The sequence below is a fragment of the Chelmon rostratus genome, chromosome 3 (genome assembly GCF_017976325.1).
Source record: "Chelmon rostratus isolate fCheRos1 chromosome 3, fCheRos1.pri, whole genome shotgun sequence".
Taxonomy (NCBI): Eukaryota; Metazoa; Chordata; class Actinopteri; order Chaetodontiformes; family Chaetodontidae; genus Chelmon; species Chelmon rostratus.
The window spans coordinates 18,586,634-18,604,611 of NC_055660.1; the positions used below are offsets into that span (position 1 = coordinate 18,586,634).

Sequence of the window (17,978 nt, forward strand, 5' to 3'; positions counted from 1 at the left end):
CCCAAAATATTTTATCATGAAAAGTCAGAATTGCTCTATTCCATGCATCATTACAGCATTTACTTGACAAAAACGTTCACACTGGGTTTGGTAAATTTTGAAATTTAAGGTTTAAGTATCACAACAGGCTGCTTTTGAGCTCATACCCACATACAGCACAATTCTCTTCAGGACAGACAGAGTATCTGTTTTTCCAGACCAGAGGACGCGCCCAGAGAGAGAGACACTGTATGTTTGGACTGATCAAAAATATCTGCTCTGGGTGCTGTTCCCCACTCTGCCGCACAGAAAGCCGCCCATCCGCATTCCTCGCCATGATTTCCTATTGTTGATATGCTGCAGAGAGACGCCCTGATGTTGAATGGCTTGCATGCTTGGAGACGCCGCACGTGGGCCTTTGCAACATTTGGACCCGTCTTTAAGCATTAACATCATGAAATGTGCCTCTAAGATGAAGGTATTATGTAATAAACTTCCTTTCTGGTCCACATGCTGTGAGACGCTTTTCCACTGTTGACTGTATACACTGTGTGCTGGTAGCATGAGGAGTTTATCTGAGCCCTGAGTGAGGGTTAACACACTGTAGTGTCTGTTTGAGGCGGGGTGTGAACAGGGAAAGTAAAAATAAAAGGCACTTGCATAGTTTTACGTTAAGTCTTAAACGCTTTAAATCTTGTGTCGTAAATGATAATTATAATACCAAAATGCAAACAATCAAATTACTCCCAAAGCCAGTTACATGTCAAATTAAAGTAGAAAATAGATAAAACATGTTTATAATCAGTAGTCTAGAGGGAGGGTACTCTCCACCTTGCTGTTACACTAAAACAGAGAATATATGAAGGTCAGCACCAAAATCTAGACAGTTGTTCCTTCAAGCTGAACATCAGTGACTGGTTAAAAAACTATGCCACATTGTTTGGGCTAGAAAAAAGAACTTGAAGGAAAAGAGAAAGCTCAAAAATGAATATAAACATATAAGATTCAAGGGGTCTTTCTTTATTTTTTCGATTCCTTAGATGTCAATCTGCAATAAAAGAGCTACCAACCCTCCCCACTGTCTTTTCCCTTTCTCTTGGTATAATTAAATGTGACAGGTGATAAAAGTGGGGAGAAAAGGAGTAAAGTGGGATGGAAATGATGAGCCACGATGAAAGACAAAGGCATGTAAAGATTTCTTTAAAATCAGTCCTTGTCTGCATGAAATACAGGAATTTATCTGATAATTTCAGAGAAAATAAAGACACTGGACAGATTCAATTTGTACAATTGTGCAAAACAATTAAGATTTTTTCAGGCATTTTATGTGTTTATTGGATGGTGACGTTGGAGGGATGACAGGAAAGAGAAAGAGATGGGGACATGCAGCTAAAGCAGCCCCCTGTAGACCACTTACCAGCCATATTTGGATCACTCATTGCTTTTTAACTTGATTTCTCCCACCTGTATTCACAGGTGTTTTGCTCACTATTGAATTCCATTTGCATGAATAGAAGAATGTCCTGCTCTGAGCTCCCTGCAGGAATCCAGCGTCCCTTCAGCCCCATGAATTATGCATCCACTGTAATTAAAGGGCCCCCGCTGCCTGTGGGGGATTTGAGAGTGTGTCAGGGCTCTGGTGAGAAGGAAGGGCAGGAAACGAGAGTGCAGGGAACAGGTCGGTCCGGTCCTCCGCTACCAGGTGAATGTCTGGGCGGTGACACACCTGTTAACCTGTCTGGGAGGGGCTGTCACTGTGCTGACGTGAGTGTGTATGTGTGTATGTGTGTGTGTCAGTGTGTTTGAGAGGAACCAAAGGGAGAGGAGAGTCAGAGTGGAAGCCACAGCGTGAGGAAGACAGAGACCAAGAAGGAGTAAGAGAGAGTGAGAGATTTTTGTGGGATATCTGCTGGACCCACCGCGACCCCCAAGATGTTTAAGAAAAAGGACACTAAGGACAGTACGCTCAAGGTCTCGGGCAAGATCAGCAAGTGAGTTTTCCCCTGTGAGCTTTGTAATGTATGAAAATGTATGAGTGTATCTCGGTCACGCTCCCCCTCCTTCTGTTCTTCCCCAGCCGAGAACTGTGTCATGTTTCCTGTGCGCGCCGTTGTCCTCTTTCTCTCTGAGCGTTGTGGTTCGCCTCCTGTTACACTACAGCTGTGCTGAGAGAGAGTGTTGATGCAGGCTTGCTCAGTGTACTTCCTCGTGGATCTCCAGTGCGGAGTTATGTCAGGGTTAATCCTCAGGGATGGTGAAAGCTTAGTGAGATGTTTGCAGCCTGTTAACATGGCCCTGAGGTCAGGTTTACCTTGAAAACTCATGCATTTGAACGCAACAAGGGGAACTAGTGAAAATGTGTCTATGAGAATAAGTGAAAGTCACAGAAAGAAAAGGGATCTCAGTCGTTCTGTTCAGGCTGCTCTCAGGCACTCAAACCCCAAATCTGAGATATTTGACTGCGAGGAAAACATTGTTGCTAATCATATTCTAATGAGAAAAAAACAAATGATCCTCTAAGGACCGTGACGGATGATCTGAGTGTCAGTTGTTTTTTTAGGCAGGCTGTTCTGTGTCCTGTCAGGTTTAGCAGCTGTTTAAACTGTAGAAATATGTGTCACTAAGGCAGATGACTAATGCAAAATAGTCGTTCAGTTTTGCAGGTGGAGGTGGAAGGCTGACTGCAACTTGATTAAGAAAACCAGAGGGCCAGAAGTTTATCAAGAAAAGCTTCACTTGATATGCAACATGTGAGATGTTGCATTAAACTTGCGGAGCCAAATGATCATTCAGTGTGTCTGACTCATCGTCATCACAGACGGCTTTAAACACACATATGTCAGGGAGAATTTTCCAAACTGATGAATAGTTTCTCCTTTTTGTCACAAAGCTGACGGGCAGGTGTTGCACAGCCTGAGGTTTCACCTTGCCCCTGGCTGGGACAGGTTGTCTGACTGCTGAGGTGTGATGAGGGCAGGGCAGCCTGTACTGCTCAGCTGGTTTCTCCCTCCTGTCTGGGCGTTGGTTCCCAACTGTACTTTGCGGCGTGACACAGGTTTCATTTGGCCATTGAGACATTTCCATCACCCATAATCAATCGAGACAGTGCGAAGTAGAGCTGCAAGTAATGATTATTGGTTAATTGTTTTTTTTTTCCAAATAATTGATCAATCATTGATGAAATGTCAGCAAATCCTGACCACATTTTCCCAGAAGTCAAAAACCCATAAATGGTCCATTTTTATGTCAAATCAAATGACAGAAAACAGAGAAAAGCAACAAATCCTGACATTTCAGGGACTGAAACTAGCAAATATTTTCACATTTCTATTTCATAAATGATTCTGTGATAATCAGAATTACTGGTGCTTAATATTCTGTCCATTCATAAATAGATTAGTCAACTGATTGTTGCAACAGGAATGCAAACTAACCACTGAATCAACACTTAGTTTCGTTGGTTTACTTTAAAGTCCATTCCTGTGTCAGGAAATGTGATGTATCCACCCTGAAGCTCTGACATGCTGTCAGTCATCCGTCATTCCCACCACAGCTCACATGGCTGGTGACACACTGATTTCATAACGACACTGAGACTGATCACTGTCACATTCAAGGTCAGTTTCATTGTTCTCAGAGCGAATGGTCCATGCACCTGTGGAGCAGTAACACCACACATCTTCAGCTTTCAACCCGCTTTCAGAGAAGATTTAACACACCTGAGACTATAACCAGATCAGGGAGTGTTTGTGGAACAAGATTTATGATCTTTCAACTCAATGGGAAATGCAGGCAAGCCCTTCTAAATTATGCAGGTTATCCAGTCGCCCTGCTTTCAAGCCAAAAAGGCTGCGGCTGCAGCTGTCTAGCAACCCTGCCGTGATCATTCATAAATTAAACAAAATACTCATTGTTACTCATAATACTCATTTGTCACTTTTTACTCATATTTACAGGATATATTATTATTTCTATTTTCAGCAGTGCATTCTTTGCAATTTATCTCACAAAACACAAAAAGGCCTTGCGCTGTTGACCGAAGTATTCACTTTAAGGGGTTCACTGAACAAGGCTCGGCTGTACTTCCTCTGCACTTCCTCTGCTGGTCCTCAACAATATTCATCCCATCACTCACTCTGCACCCGGGATCAGAAGACGCACATGCAATAACTCGATACAGACACACACGTGTGCCCACATAGTGACAGAGATCACAGAGATGTGAGGGTGTGACCTGTCATTCGGCTCTGTGATCATTATGTGTACTTTCACTTGACAGCGCAGATGAAGGAGAGAGACAAACCTCAATCACATCTTCCACTCATGTCCCCTCCCAATCCATTAGAGCTGGCAGGTGTAAGAGCAGGCTGTACTGAAATGAGGTCGACGTCATGTCACAATCATTACACCTCAACAAAAGAAACCTTTAATCTTTAAAAAACTGAATTAAAAAAACATTTAAAAAGGATGTAAGGAAAAGAAGTCAACCTTAAACTCAGTGACTTTGGTGTCAAACCTTGTCAAGGACAGTCCTTGACTTGTTTTCATCGTTGTCCCTTGTGTTTACACAGTCCGCCAAACTTTACCTTGGCAGAGACTGGCATTCAATGTCTTTCATGAAGATATGTTCGAAAATAATAAAACATACCTGTCCCTCCTGCTGAGTGAGCAGGAATAGGGAGGTCATTGTCACAGCGGCTGCAGAACCAGATCAGCTCGCAGCTCAGTGACTCAGTGCAGGCGGACGTCCCTGGATTCTTCTGTCGCTCCATGATTAAAGAGCGATGTGAAACTGCATTCAGGTCGTCATCATTAGTCCATCTTATGTGACATCTGCTTGTTTTCTCTCTGGGGAGACATGACTTTGTACTCTGAGGTAGCATTGGTATGTACTGCCAATTAGCCAGAGAGATCGTCAGTGCTTTGCCATCATTCTTTGGTTCTGTGTTACACATCAGTGTTATTCTAGTGGTTCAAGTGCATGAATTGAGTCTTCTCAAGTTGTAAAATGAGGCCTGTAGCATAAACTCCCAGCGAGAAGAACAAGAGTCTAACATGTGAAACACCCTGTCACATTTTGAGTGTGAGTGAGTGTTTCTCTCCCTTATGCTGATGTGACTTTACTTTACTTTCCCAACTGATGCGAACTGGCTTAAGAGTGTAAACGCTGGGGCTGCTTCTCAGAGTCACACAAGACTGCAACCTGTGGATGAATTCATGCGTAGTAAACGTTTTCAGAAAGATGTTTCTACACATACCACAGTGACACCTGGATTCCTTCTTTAATGTCCACCTCAAAATGGAGACATTGGGCATTTAGTGTATACAGTAAGAAATTCAACCTGCAAGTTTCTCTTTCAGTGGGATGCTGTGTGAAAACAGCAGTGGTGACTGCATAGCTTCTGTTACCTCAAAGTTCACCACAATCAAAACTCAAGCTGTCTGCAAATCTCATTTATTCTTCTCCCTTGTTTAAACATACCTGCAAATAAGTCACAAACAGAAAGAGGCGTAACAATACTGCAGCGTCGTCTTTTGTCTTTACTCAAATCCTTAGCTTCCAAGTCTTTTGATTTTTGACTCCAAACCGTCCACTGATTTAGTTTTCTTGGTGTAGTTTATCTGTAATTGCCCTCAGAATAACCTCCTTTCAGGACCTGCTTTAACGCTGAGTGGCATCGACCGAGAGCGACAGAGGGAGTGACGGTCACAGCCACTGTGCAATGGTTAGCATTTAGGGAATGCGTCGCCTTGAACTTGACAAACAGACAGTCAGATAAGACAAAATGAGACTGAAAAGAATAGAAGGAAAACTGTCTTGCGACACTTCTGGGCTCTTTAGTTCAAATAAAAAGCTTTTGGTGTGAAGTTTGTCCAGATACATGTTGCTTTCTTCTGTTCTTCAAATGCATCTTTTAGGTTGTGAGAAATTAAGTTGAATTAAATTAAAATGTGTTCTTTTTTTCCTTCAAACAGATGTGCCATTACTCTGGTTATCTTTAATTCAAGGATACTCTCAGAATCAAATTGTGTTTCTGTGTGCAAACTTTCAAAACTTTGTCACATTTTTGTCCCTGTTTGGTCTCATCACAAGCTTTCAGCTGTGTGTCTACCTGAAGTCCATTTACGTGTAGAAAGCAATTTTGTGTTTAACATTTATATCATGACTGATGGGCTGTGTGGTGACTGGTGGGTGTCGGCCCTCAGATATGGAGGATCTGAGACTGCGAGTGATTTTGGAGCATGAGAGGGGAAGACTGATTCTCAGTAAGAAGCGATCTGATCGTTGCTCGTGGTTTAATTTGTGACCTTTCTCGTCACCCTGCAGGAACCAGGCCAGCAGCTTGGCCTTGCTGATCGCCAAGATGCAAAAGAATGCCGACCAGGTGGAGAAAGACATCCTCAGATCTGAGGAGATGCTGGCTGTGGTGAGAACACACAACACACTGAAACACAAACTAATGCACTCATGATGCATCACTTTTACTGACGCCCTCTCTCTGAAAGAAATCACCCAGACTTCTGTCTTTTTCCCCCAGGATGCTGAAAATGAGAAGAAAGAGCTGCCCTTCGAGCATCAGAATGAGATATCAGAAAAGCTGGGCGAGGCTGAGGGCCTGCTGAAGGACCTTTTCCTGGACGTCGACAAAGCCAAGAAGTTCAAACACCCACAAGCCACAGAGATAGAGAGCGAGTGAGTTGTCACACACTGTCACACGTTCTACTGTACTTCCTCTGTGAATACAAAACAGAGGAAGTACAGTAGAGCTCCCCAATGGAGGGAAGTGTTTTAAAATGTGAAAATCAGATCAAATACATCATCGTGTCTCCAACCTAAAGCGGATGCTATTAATTCTGTTACTCTGTGAATACTCAGTTTTTTGTTTCTTTGCATCTCCCCTTCCCTATGCTGACTTCAGTGTTGTGCACCTCCACGAACGCTGGTTGAAGGACTGCGTCTTCTACCGAGAAATCTACGAGCAGATTGATGACGTGTCGCTGATGCCGAGAATCGACTGGGGGCCTGTTTTCAACGAGAAGCAAGTGAGTGTAATAGCACTGTCTGAAAACTCTTTGAAGACCCAGGATTAATGTTATTCTTTGATCTTAGATAATATTGGCTGTATTTTATTTATTTATTTATTTATTTATTTATTATTGTCAACTAATCCCATGAAAAGACCAAAACCAGCAATAATCCTGATATATCCTATTCCTCATGGCACTCCATTGTCAGTCGACAGTATTGGTAGCACGTACATTACATTAATGAATATTCGCCACACCTTACATGTTCCTTTGTAGTTTATGTGTAGTTTATTGTGGCTCAATTCCGCATATCCTGTCCACACCAATTCTCACTCACTTACTAAATGTGTATTAATCCACTGTTGAAAATAGTTCCCAAAAAATGCAATATTTACTCAAAAAATTAACTATATTTTTCTATACATTTATGTCTTCAGGATAAAATGGGCTTTGGGGATGTAGCCATAATATTAAGTATTGAAAGTACTGAATAGTATTGAGAGATTTATGATTTGCTGTGTTTTCTTTTTAATGGGATCAGTTGGACGGTAAGAAAACTAAAGAAACACCAGCCTTGTCCCTTAAATTTGCTGTATATGTACATACTACCTGTTGCTTTCCTACAATCATGCTGTGCATGTTAAACCACAGACGATGCTCTCACCACCCTGTTATCAACATATTAACCATTAACACATTAAAACACTACTCTACTACTACTTAAATAGTGCCTTATTATTTTGTCTCTGCATTAACTGCATTCTTCCCGTGTATGTGCTTTCAGAAAGAGGTCAATTCAGAGGAGTACGGCCCGACTATGGCGGACCTGGAGAAGCAGATTGCTGCTCACAACATCCTGCACAAAGAGGTTGAGGCCTACAACTCACAGCTCTGTGTCAGCTCTGCAGGCAGCAAGGTGAATAACAGTGTTTCAATGAAAACACATTCATAGGACACTCTGGATGTAACACTTAAGCAAAACACTTTGAGCACTCAGCAGCTGTTCAATAGTTAGCTTTAATCGTAATCAAAACATTTTTCACATGCTTATAGAGTATGTTCCTATCTTGTCTTTTAGGAGAAATATACAGCCCTGAAGAAACAGTACAACAATCTACTGGTAAGTTGAGTTGTTAATATGTAGCAGTACATCATGTATTTTTGAGTTTTCTGACGAAAAGCCTCGACTTTAAGACGGCGAGTGAGCATTTATTGGGAGACATGCAAGAAATGTCTCAACCTTTTCTTTAAAGCTGCAATAAATTAATATTCACTCTTTGATCTTTACTTGTTAATTGTCATGCAATAGAAGGCACATCAGCACCCCATTATTTTACATTAAAAGTCAAAGGCACACATTCTTTTTTCTTCTGTTCGTGTATCAGAAATATTGTTTTATCATGGAAAATAAAATTCTAAATAACAAATTAAAAATTTTGAGGTTGAACTTTACGTCACATTAGTTTGTCCCTTTTCAACAAGAAATGCATAAAATTAAGGAAGCCAACAGCTGTCAAAATATGACAGAATTTTGATTCAGTTTTATTTTTTCCCCTCAGGATAACTCCAAGTGGCGTCGCCACTACCTGAACAGCCTGTACGAGTACATGCAGGGCTGCAACAAGGAACTGGCCTTCCTGGGAGAGGAGCAAGACAAGATCAAAGGGCAGGACTGGAGCGACCGCATGGTGGACCCACCTGATGTCCGCAGGCAGTATGAGGTCAGTACTAAAACAATGGAAGATACCATTCCTGGCAACTTAGAAGTCATAAATTATTACATGGTGTCGCTTGTCCAGAAAGATCCAAATTGATAACAAACATGTAAACAGCACAACTTTGATTTAATCTCAATCAGAACTTCAAGAACAACAGCCTGCTGTCCCACGAGAGCGAGGTGAACAAACTCCAGGAGGAAGGAGACCGACTTGTTGAAATGAAACACCCTGCCAGCGCCACGATACAGGTACCTGTCATTTCCCGCTTACAAAAGCAAAGGCTTTAAAGGCCATGAGCCTTAACATGAAAAATGTCATGAACTTAAACCTTTCACACTCATCTGAATGCCATTTAAATCCGGGTTAACTCATATTGTGACATTATATTTACAGACTCAGAGAGACGGCGTACGAACAGAGTGGCAAAAATTCCTCAATCTCTGCATTTGTCAGGAGACACACCTGGACAATGTGGAGGAATTCAAAAGGGTAAATATGGGACAGCAAACACCACAATTTGTCATTATCACAATGAAGTATGTGTGAGAGGGATAAATCTCCCCGTAGGTTGACATATTCAGGTTTTGGACAATTTTTTTAAACAATGTGTTTTCGTGCCATTTTGCAGTACCAAATGGAGACTGACCAACTGTCAGAGAAACTGACCAGACTCAACAACAGCCTGGACCCCAAGTCCATCAGCAAGAAGAGCAACTCCGAGACACTGCTGCAGCTTGAGGTACAGGGGAATATTCACAGTCTTTATTACAGAGAAAGAATCAAATACACATCCATGCACATAAGACATTCAACTTGCACCTCTCTGTGGGAAGAGTGCAGGAGGGACCTGGTCATATAAGTGAAAAAATAAAGATGGGAGAAAAGAGAAGGAGAATAGGAGAAAGAGGGAAAAGACAACTGGAGGTGGGGGACAAAGGAAATTATGTATGATACTGTAGCAGCCACTTCTCTGTTGTAAAAGCTTCTATGAGGTGGTGAAGGTTTGGTTGTTAGTTTTAAAATCTGAAGCAGGATTATTTATGTTATTACCATTTTATGTTATGCATTTACATACCTATCCATCCCATCACAGTTTTATTTTTCTGGAATGGATTTATTTATGTGCTGCTGTGGTTTATTTGACTGTGATCAGCAGAAAAAGCAAAGTAAAAACTGTAAATGACCAGATTTAGCATGAAAGGCTAATTTTCTGAGGTCTTGTTGCAATCTGCCATGAGATGAGTATTTCTAAGAGCCCTGCTCCTCTCTCTGTTTCCCACCAGGCGGAGGAGAAGGCTGTACAGAACAGTGAGCAGCTGCTGGCAGACCTGAGGAGACGCAGCACCACCATAGCTCCTCTGAAGCAGCGACGCATCAACCCGAACAGACCCATCACAGTGGAGTCCCTGTGTGACTGGGAGACAGATAAGGTGGAGCTTCTTAACCCTAAACTGTTGTGAGGCATTCAGAGAACGAACAAATATCCACAGTCGAGATGTTTCAGTTCAGTCTCGGCGAAATGTTTGGTCATGCGTTTTGTTTATCATCATCATGTAGGCGTCTCTGTCAAGAGGGGAGAAGGTCACCCTTAAATCTAATACAGACAGCGAGAAATGGGAAGTCATGTCCACTGATGGAACAACAAAAACCTTCCCAGGAGTTTGCTTCCAGATCCCTCCACCTGATCCAGAGGCCATTGATAAAGTGGACCTGTAAGTAATGCAAAGATGTATTACTGTGCAGCTACAACCAACAATGCAGGAATATGTTAGTGATACTGATCCTGTTTCTACCCTCTTCTCTGCCTCTCACTCTGTCCACCATCAGGCTGGGTGGTGAACTGGCAGATATCAAAAAGAGAAGAGCTGGTCTGGCAGCATCCCTGAAGAATCACAAAGCTGACGTTTCCAGGCCCCAACAATCAGGTCTTCGTCTATAAATTAAATCCTTAAATATCCTAATTATATGGCGTCACTATAAATCCTGACAATTATTTGCAACCAGTTGTGCAAACAGTTTTTAATTTTCATAGTCAGGGTACTGTCGGATGAGGCAGTCAATAAACTGCTTTGTTTCCTCATTCACTCCAGTGTCTTTTGCTGCACCGGATCCCAAAGCGGCAGCTCTGGCTCAGCAGCTGGACAGGCTGGACAGTGACCTGGTCAACGCTGAGGAGAGCATGCTGAGCCGCCTGCGAGCCCCACTGAGTCGCACGGACCCGACCGGAGATCTGTCCAACAGGCTGAGGGAACAAGAGGTGAGAGTTATAAAACAGACGTCAACACTGGCAACAGGGATGTTGATTTAATCTCTCCTCATTGGAGCTAAGATTGTTCCTGTTACCACTAATTTGCTAGATGTCATAAACAATATGGCTAATTTTTATTAATGTGCAGTATAACATAGTGGCTGAGATGACTTCGACAAGAACGGACCTTGCCTAATTGCTTGTACTTTTTTTAAGTCCGTTTTATTTATCTATCAAATTAAAACACTCAAATGTCTTCAGTAACCATATCACCATTTTGCTGAATTATTTACCATCTTAACTAACCTGAAGTAAACACTTCACAGATGTTAGAGCATAGTCCAGGCTCAGATTGCACAAATAATGATATCCAAGATGCTTTTCACACATACAGAGACCTTCAACTATCCACACCTAAAGTGTCAAGGCTAAACATACAGAGGGTAAAAATGGAGTTGGTCGAGACAGAGTTGATTTTATATTTGAACATGTAACTTTATTTGATGAAACGCTACAGTATATTTGTGCAAGTATCTTAGGTGTCCACACTTGTCTCTTACAGCAAGCTGCCAAGGCTCTGAAGGCTCTGGAGCAGGAGAAGCTGGCAGCTCAGGCCGACCTGCAGCCCCTGCTGTCTAAAGATCCCGCTTCTTCTGCACTGCCGCTCAAACTGAGTGCCGCCAACAACAAGCACGATAGCATTGCAGCGCTTGCTGACCTCTACAACAAGAAGTAAGAGTATAGCTTGTTTGGGAGGTTGCATATATGCAGTGACATGGTTGAAGGTTTTTTCTCCAATGAGAATATGGTTATGCCTGTTTTGAAATGACAAATTAGAGCTTTTTCATCAAGCGCACAAATGATGCAAAAATTGGCAAAAACATACCTTTCATACTTTTATAGGTTTAGGTATAGGAACTCAATAATCTCAGAATAGTTTTAGGTTTAGGGTTTTTTTTTTTTTTTCTTTTTCCAGAGCGAATGCATCTCTCAACCTGGAAAGTCAGATTAAGAAGGTGGATGGCCTTGTGTCTGGTTTTGAGAAAAAGCTGAGCGACGATGGCCCAATCCCTGATGTACCAAATGCAATCCAAGGCCACACTGTAGACATTCAGGTGAGGAAATCTGCATTTCCACATTCTTTTAAACGCTTTCCTCCACCACATAGGCAATTTTACGGAATTTAAATTACACGTCTCCTTTGCTGTATTCAGTACCAGCGAAAGTCTGTGGCAGCAGCTCAGGATGACATGAAGAAGCTGAGTCAGGATCTGGAGACCACAGAGCAGCTGTGCAGCTCTCTGCAGCAAGGCTACCAGGAGTTCTGCCCTGACATCCAGCGCCAGAGAACAGAGGTCAAGCAACTGCAGACCCGCTATGCAAACGTGGCCAACCAGCTGAAAGAGAGGTGAGACTCTGACTGCAGTTGAATCAGTTCAGCCCCTTCAGTTTAATCAGAAAGCCAGACCAGTATAGGTTTTACTGACAGAGATATGTATCAATGAAATCAGTTCAACGGAAAGAAAAAAAATCCATATATATGTTTGCTATGTAAGAAAGTGGTGTTTTTTCTAATCTTCCTGCTAATCTATTTTCTTTGTTTTGTGTTCAACCCTATAAAAAAAGTATTCAGATGAAACAACAGAGAAAGGAAAAATCATCTTATACTGCTTGTGCAGCTGATGATGCTTGATACTGCTCACAGCTCATAGACATAGACCACCTGTGACGAGATTCTATATCTTATGTACACAACTTTATGGACTCAGGCATATTATACATGATTTGAGATGTTTTGGGTTTTCTTTTTTTCCTTTTTTATATCTGAAAATGCAGTTAATGTTGCAAATAAATGATTGTTGACCTTAATTTTGCAGAAACAACCATTTTTGATTACATTTCAATTATGTACATACAGTACATAAAACAAGCAGTATACACTGATATAATGTGGTTTTGTGAAGGGATGTGTCATTTGTTCAATTGCTAAATGATGAATCCTCTTAGAGAAAACATCTTACAAGAAGCCGCAACCAAGAACCAGGAGTTCCAGAGCACGTGCAAATCCCTGAACTCCTTCCTGAACAATGTGCCGACAAACCAGATCAACAGCAGTGATGATCTGTCTCAGGTTGCTGCTAAGCAGAGCTCCCAGGAGGTGAGGCTGTCTCCTGAACGTAAAGAAGTGCCATGTAAAGAATAGCTGAAGGAACTTCTTTTCTCTTTGAACAACCAGAGCATCATTTATTTATGCACACATTTGCTTTGCTCTATGTAAATCAGTAACAACAAATATTATCATTAAATTAGAAATGATATTAAGTTCAATCAGATTAACATCTGTTTAACTTTTTACCATAGAGGGTATTGGATGACTTGAAGAGGAAGGGAGAGGACATGGACAGAGTGACTGACCTGTCTCAAGATCTGCAGAATCTACTCAATGTAAGCCTCAAATGGATTATAATACAAAACATTAGCAAGAGAATGCATTGGTGATCCCAGTCATTATGTAAACAGGAAGGAGGTCAGAGATTACATGATTTCACAATTTTACAGTCTCACTTACAGGTTTTCAGTTCAAAGTATTCTTTGCAAAGAACCCACAACTTGGAACACAAGCATACTTGATTAAGTCAATCGAGGATTTTGTGTTCAAACCAGCAAACATAGTCTAATTCTTCATATCTGTGCAGGAATATGATGCCAATGTTGACAAATACAACAGTACACTTGAGGATGCTGGAGCCACTGTTGCAAAGAAACCTCATCTGCTCACACTGGCTGATGCTGTTCAGAAAGAAGTACCATTTCAACTCTTCTGTTTTCAATATAATATAAATTTGTTACATTTATTAAAAGATCATGGTGACTGATGTTTTGCTGTGTCTCTTGTTTATTCTAGGAAAAGGATCTGGTCAACCGTTACGCTGAAGCAACAGCTGAAAACACCCAAAGACAAAAACAGATGGGCTTGGCTAAGAATCTCATTTTACAAGTAAGAAAACAGAAAGAAAACATGAATAAAGAAGTTTTCTGTCCTTTATACGAAACTAACTGAAGCTACATCACAAAAAAAATCTCATAACAACTTATTGGCATTCAATTCTTGTGCTTTTGCCGCTGCAGAATGAAGAGAAAGTCCAAGTAGTGGCACAGCAGCAAGTGCAGCTTGAAAACCAACAGAGGAGTGCTTTAGAGTTAAACAGTCTGTTGAAAGAACTAGATGTCGAGAAGGACAGGACAGCTCATGCCGAGACAGACCTGAGAACCTTTAAAGACAGAATGATGTCCTTGAAGAGTCGCAAAGGAGTCGAGCGTGTTGAGGAGAAAGAAGTACTGCACTACTACCGCGACCCAAAACTGGAAAGTGATTTGGCTGACCTTCAAAACAAACTGCACGAAGAGGCCCTGAGGCGTAGCACCATCCACACTGAGGTTGAGGTGTTTAACAAGAAAATCATCATCCTGGAGGACACCCTCAAAAACACTCCACCTAAAGTGGCGACCAGAGAGGTGACAGAGTTTGAGAGAGATCCTCAGCTGGACATAGATGCTGCTAAGATGAGAGACGAAATAGCAAGGATGAGAGATGAAATTCGTGTGAAAGATGGGGAGCAGATTCAGATGAAGACAGAAGTCACAATTCTCCAGCAGAAACAACCACCCATCAAACAGACTGTGGTTAAGAAGGAAGTTTTGAAAGTGGAACAAGACCCGGAAATGTTGAGAGCAGTGCGAACATTTGAGACAGAAATTTCTGATGAGAACAACAAGATCAAGTTGCTAAATGATGAAATCTTCCAGACAAGGAGCCAGATTAATGCACTTGAGAGACTGATTCCTAACATCAAGCCGAAGATCATCACTAAGGAAGTGAAAAAGATTGAACAAGACCCTGACCTCATCAATGAATCTAAGAAGATTCGGACAAGCATGGAGGGTGAGAAGATGGAAAACAACTCTTTGTCCAGTGAGCTGATGAATCTCCACAGCCGCTACCAAGAAGTTCAATGCTGGAAGCCAAAAATCGAGGTGAAGGAAATTGTTAATGAGATCTACCGGATAGACCCGAACACAGAGGTGGAGATAATGCGGCTCAGGAAAGACATACAAGACTCTGGCAAGCAGCGCTCTGATCTGGAGAGGGAGATCAGCCAGGTCACATCTGAGCTGAACATCCTTCGTTCTGAGAAGCCCAAGGTGGAGCTGAAGGAAGTTCTCCAAGAGGTGATTAAGGAGGAAAGAAGCCCTGAAAATGAGAGAGAGATTCAGAGGCTAAATGATCAAATGAACCATTTACACACCACTTACAACTCTCTCCTGGACAAGGTGAGACTACTCAGGACAGAAAGAGATGAATGGAAGGCTGAAAAGTCCAAGATAGAGACCAAACTTGTCACTAGAGATGTCATCAAGTATGAACCTGATCCTCTGTTGGAGAAAGAAGCTGATCGCTTGAGAAGAGATGTGCGGGAGGAGGCACAGCTGAGGCGCACCATTGAAGAGATGGTGTTTGACCTGCAAAACAAATACATCCTGTTGGAGAGACAGAAGCCTGAGGAGAAGCTGGTCGTGCAGGAGGTTGTGCGTTTACAAAAGGACCCAAGGCAGTTCGCCGAGCATGAGAAGCTCAGCAGGAACCTGGATGAAGAAATGAAGACCCGACGTCAAACAGAGCTAGAGTTGCAGCAGCTGAGAACAAAGGTGGAAGATAAAGAGAGGATCCTCAGAGAGAGTGATGAGCATCAAAAGAGGCTTCAAGCCGAGGCTGATCTCAGAGAGATCCGCTTGCGTATCACACAGCTGGAAAATGCCCCACCTCCTGTTGAAGAAAGTATTATTGTTGAAGAGGTGCTGAAGGTTGAAAGAGACCCAAAACTGGACAGGATGACAAACGATATTCGGTCAGACATGGACCAGCAAACCAGCGATATCCTGCGTCTTCAGAGGGACATCCATAGCACCAATGTAAAACTACAGATCCTGCAGAAGGAGAAGTCTGGTGAGAAGACAGTGTACAAAGAGGTTGTCCGTGTTGAGAAAGACCAGGCTGTTGAAGCAGAGAGGGATCGCCTGAGGGAGCAGGTGTCTCAGCAGAAGTTTACCAGACAGGACCTGGAAGATGAAATCAGACGTGTCAATGATAAAATCAACCTTCTGATGAGCACCAAGTCCAGCTCTTCAAGAGAGGAGACTAACCTCATTTTGAACAGAGATGCCTTACAGAGGGAGAAGGACAACCTCACTCGAGAGCTCAGGACACTTGAGGCCAAGAGACATGACACCAGCCTGTCTTTCCAGCAGCAGAGCAGGCTAATGAGTGAGAGAACACAGATGAGCAGACAGAAGAGTCTTAAGTTGGAGTCTGACACCCAGTCTCTGGAGAGGAAAATCCTGGATGAAAAAGACAACATCCATGAGCGAGACAGCACCATCCGGGAGCTCCTTCAGCTGCTGCAGAAGGAGGAGCAAACAGAGACACGGACCAAAGAGACCAATGTCTCCACCAAAATCACCATTCTGGATCCAGATACTGGGAAAGACATGTCTCCCTATGATGCCTACCTGCAAGGCCTGATTGATCGTGACCAGTACATTCATTTGCAGGAGCTGGAGTGTGACTGGGAAGAGATTACTTCAATGGGACCCGATGGGGAGACATCTGTACTGCAGGATCGCAAGAGTGGAAAGCAGTACTCCATCAAAGATGCCCTTAAGGAAAACAGGTTGACACAGTATGACCTACAAATGTACAAACAAGGCAAGATGCCCATCTCAGAGTTTGCCTTGCTGGTTGCGGGTGAAACTAAAACGCAGTTCAACTCAGTCATGAAAGTGAAATCCGCCCCCTCCGACATCTCCACTGCTACAGAAATCTACCCAGTTGCTGGAATAGTGGACACAAACACTGACACCTGCTTTACAATACGCAGTGCTACCCTGCGCAAACTGATCGACCCCAGCACTGCCCAAAAACTTCTGGAGGCTCAGGCAGCAACAGGTGGCATCATTGATATCAACAACAAAGAGAGATACACAGTTCACAAGGCAGCAGCCAAAGGCCTCATTGAGGACAGTCAACTCCAGAGGCTACTGAATGCACAAAAAGCCTTCACTGGTGTTGAAGACCCCATGACCAGAGAGTGTTTGTCTGTGGGAGAAGCTGTTCAGAAAGGCTGGATGCCAAAGGACAATGCCAGGCGCTGCATGGAGGCACAGCACCTGACCGGAGGGCTGGTCAATCCCAACTCTGGCCGCAGAGTAAGCCTCTTGGATGCCATTGGGTCCAAAATGATAGACAGCACAATGGTGAGGGAGCTCCAGGCCGAGACAACCTACATTAAGGATATTATAGACCCAATCACAAAGGAGAAGATCAACTACAAACAAGCCCTGGATCGCTGTAAGAAAGACCCTCTGTCGGGCTTACCAATGCTGCCTGCCTCCTCCAAAGAGTCTGGTTACACTCCATTGTACAACTCTAAATATGCAAGATTCTAGATATGTTTACTACATACTTCGAGATATCTGGTCTGTGGAGTGATGCGGTAAAAATGTGCTATTAGATTATGTGAAATCCATACATTCATTACCATGTTCATTTTGACTCAGGAAAAGTCTTCTACTGCAAACTTGTCTGTCTAGCCAAAATGACAGGTCCTGAGAGCCTTTGTTTACCATACGTGTGATGTGGGGCTGATGTTTTTAATTTAAAAACGGAGAATATAAATGCAGTTTATCTTTATTATTATGTGCTATTAGGGATATTGGGACATGGTGCAATGCTTTTTGCCAAGATTGATTTGATTCTGTATTACTCGTGGGCTGTCCTTCACATTGTTCACTTTAAACTCAATCTTGTTTGATACATTATGAAGAACTAAATATCAATAAATTTAAATTATAATGATTAAAGAGTGTGGACTCACTCACTTTCAGTGTTGTTAGTCTTCTTTGATAAAACATACAAGCAAGTGCAATTGACTGTTTTACAGCATTTA

General features: G+C 42.5%; 3 protein-coding genes across 3 annotated transcripts in view; 2 read left to right on the top strand and 1 right to left on the bottom strand.

Moving 5' to 3' along the window:
• The window catches only part of LOC121604362 (histone H3-like), a 610,603-nt gene that overhangs the window by 285,379 nt on the left and 307,246 nt on the right, over positions 1-17,978 (top strand). The gene's annotated exons all lie outside the window — the stretch shown is intronic.
• The window catches only part of zgc:163040 (uncharacterized protein LOC100038789 homolog), a 408,070-nt gene that overhangs the window by 52,998 nt on the left and 337,094 nt on the right, over positions 1-17,978 (bottom strand). The window lies entirely within an intron of this gene.
• Positions 1,792-17,887, top strand: evpla (envoplakin a). The gene is made up of 22 exons (XM_041933824.1): positions 1,792-1,970; positions 6,308-6,407; positions 6,519-6,673; positions 6,900-7,023; positions 7,793-7,924; positions 8,087-8,128; positions 8,568-8,729; positions 8,867-8,974; positions 9,120-9,215; positions 9,355-9,465; positions 10,010-10,156; positions 10,284-10,438; positions 10,554-10,651; positions 10,817-10,983; positions 11,537-11,706; positions 11,951-12,089; positions 12,189-12,382; positions 12,982-13,132; positions 13,336-13,419; positions 13,671-13,778; positions 13,880-13,972; positions 14,104-17,887. Exons 1-22 carry the CDS (start codon positions 1,912-1,914, stop codon positions 17,476-17,478), a joined length of 5,970 nt encoding a protein of 1,989 aa, XP_041789758.1. The 5' UTR covers positions 1,792-1,911; the 3' UTR covers positions 17,479-17,887.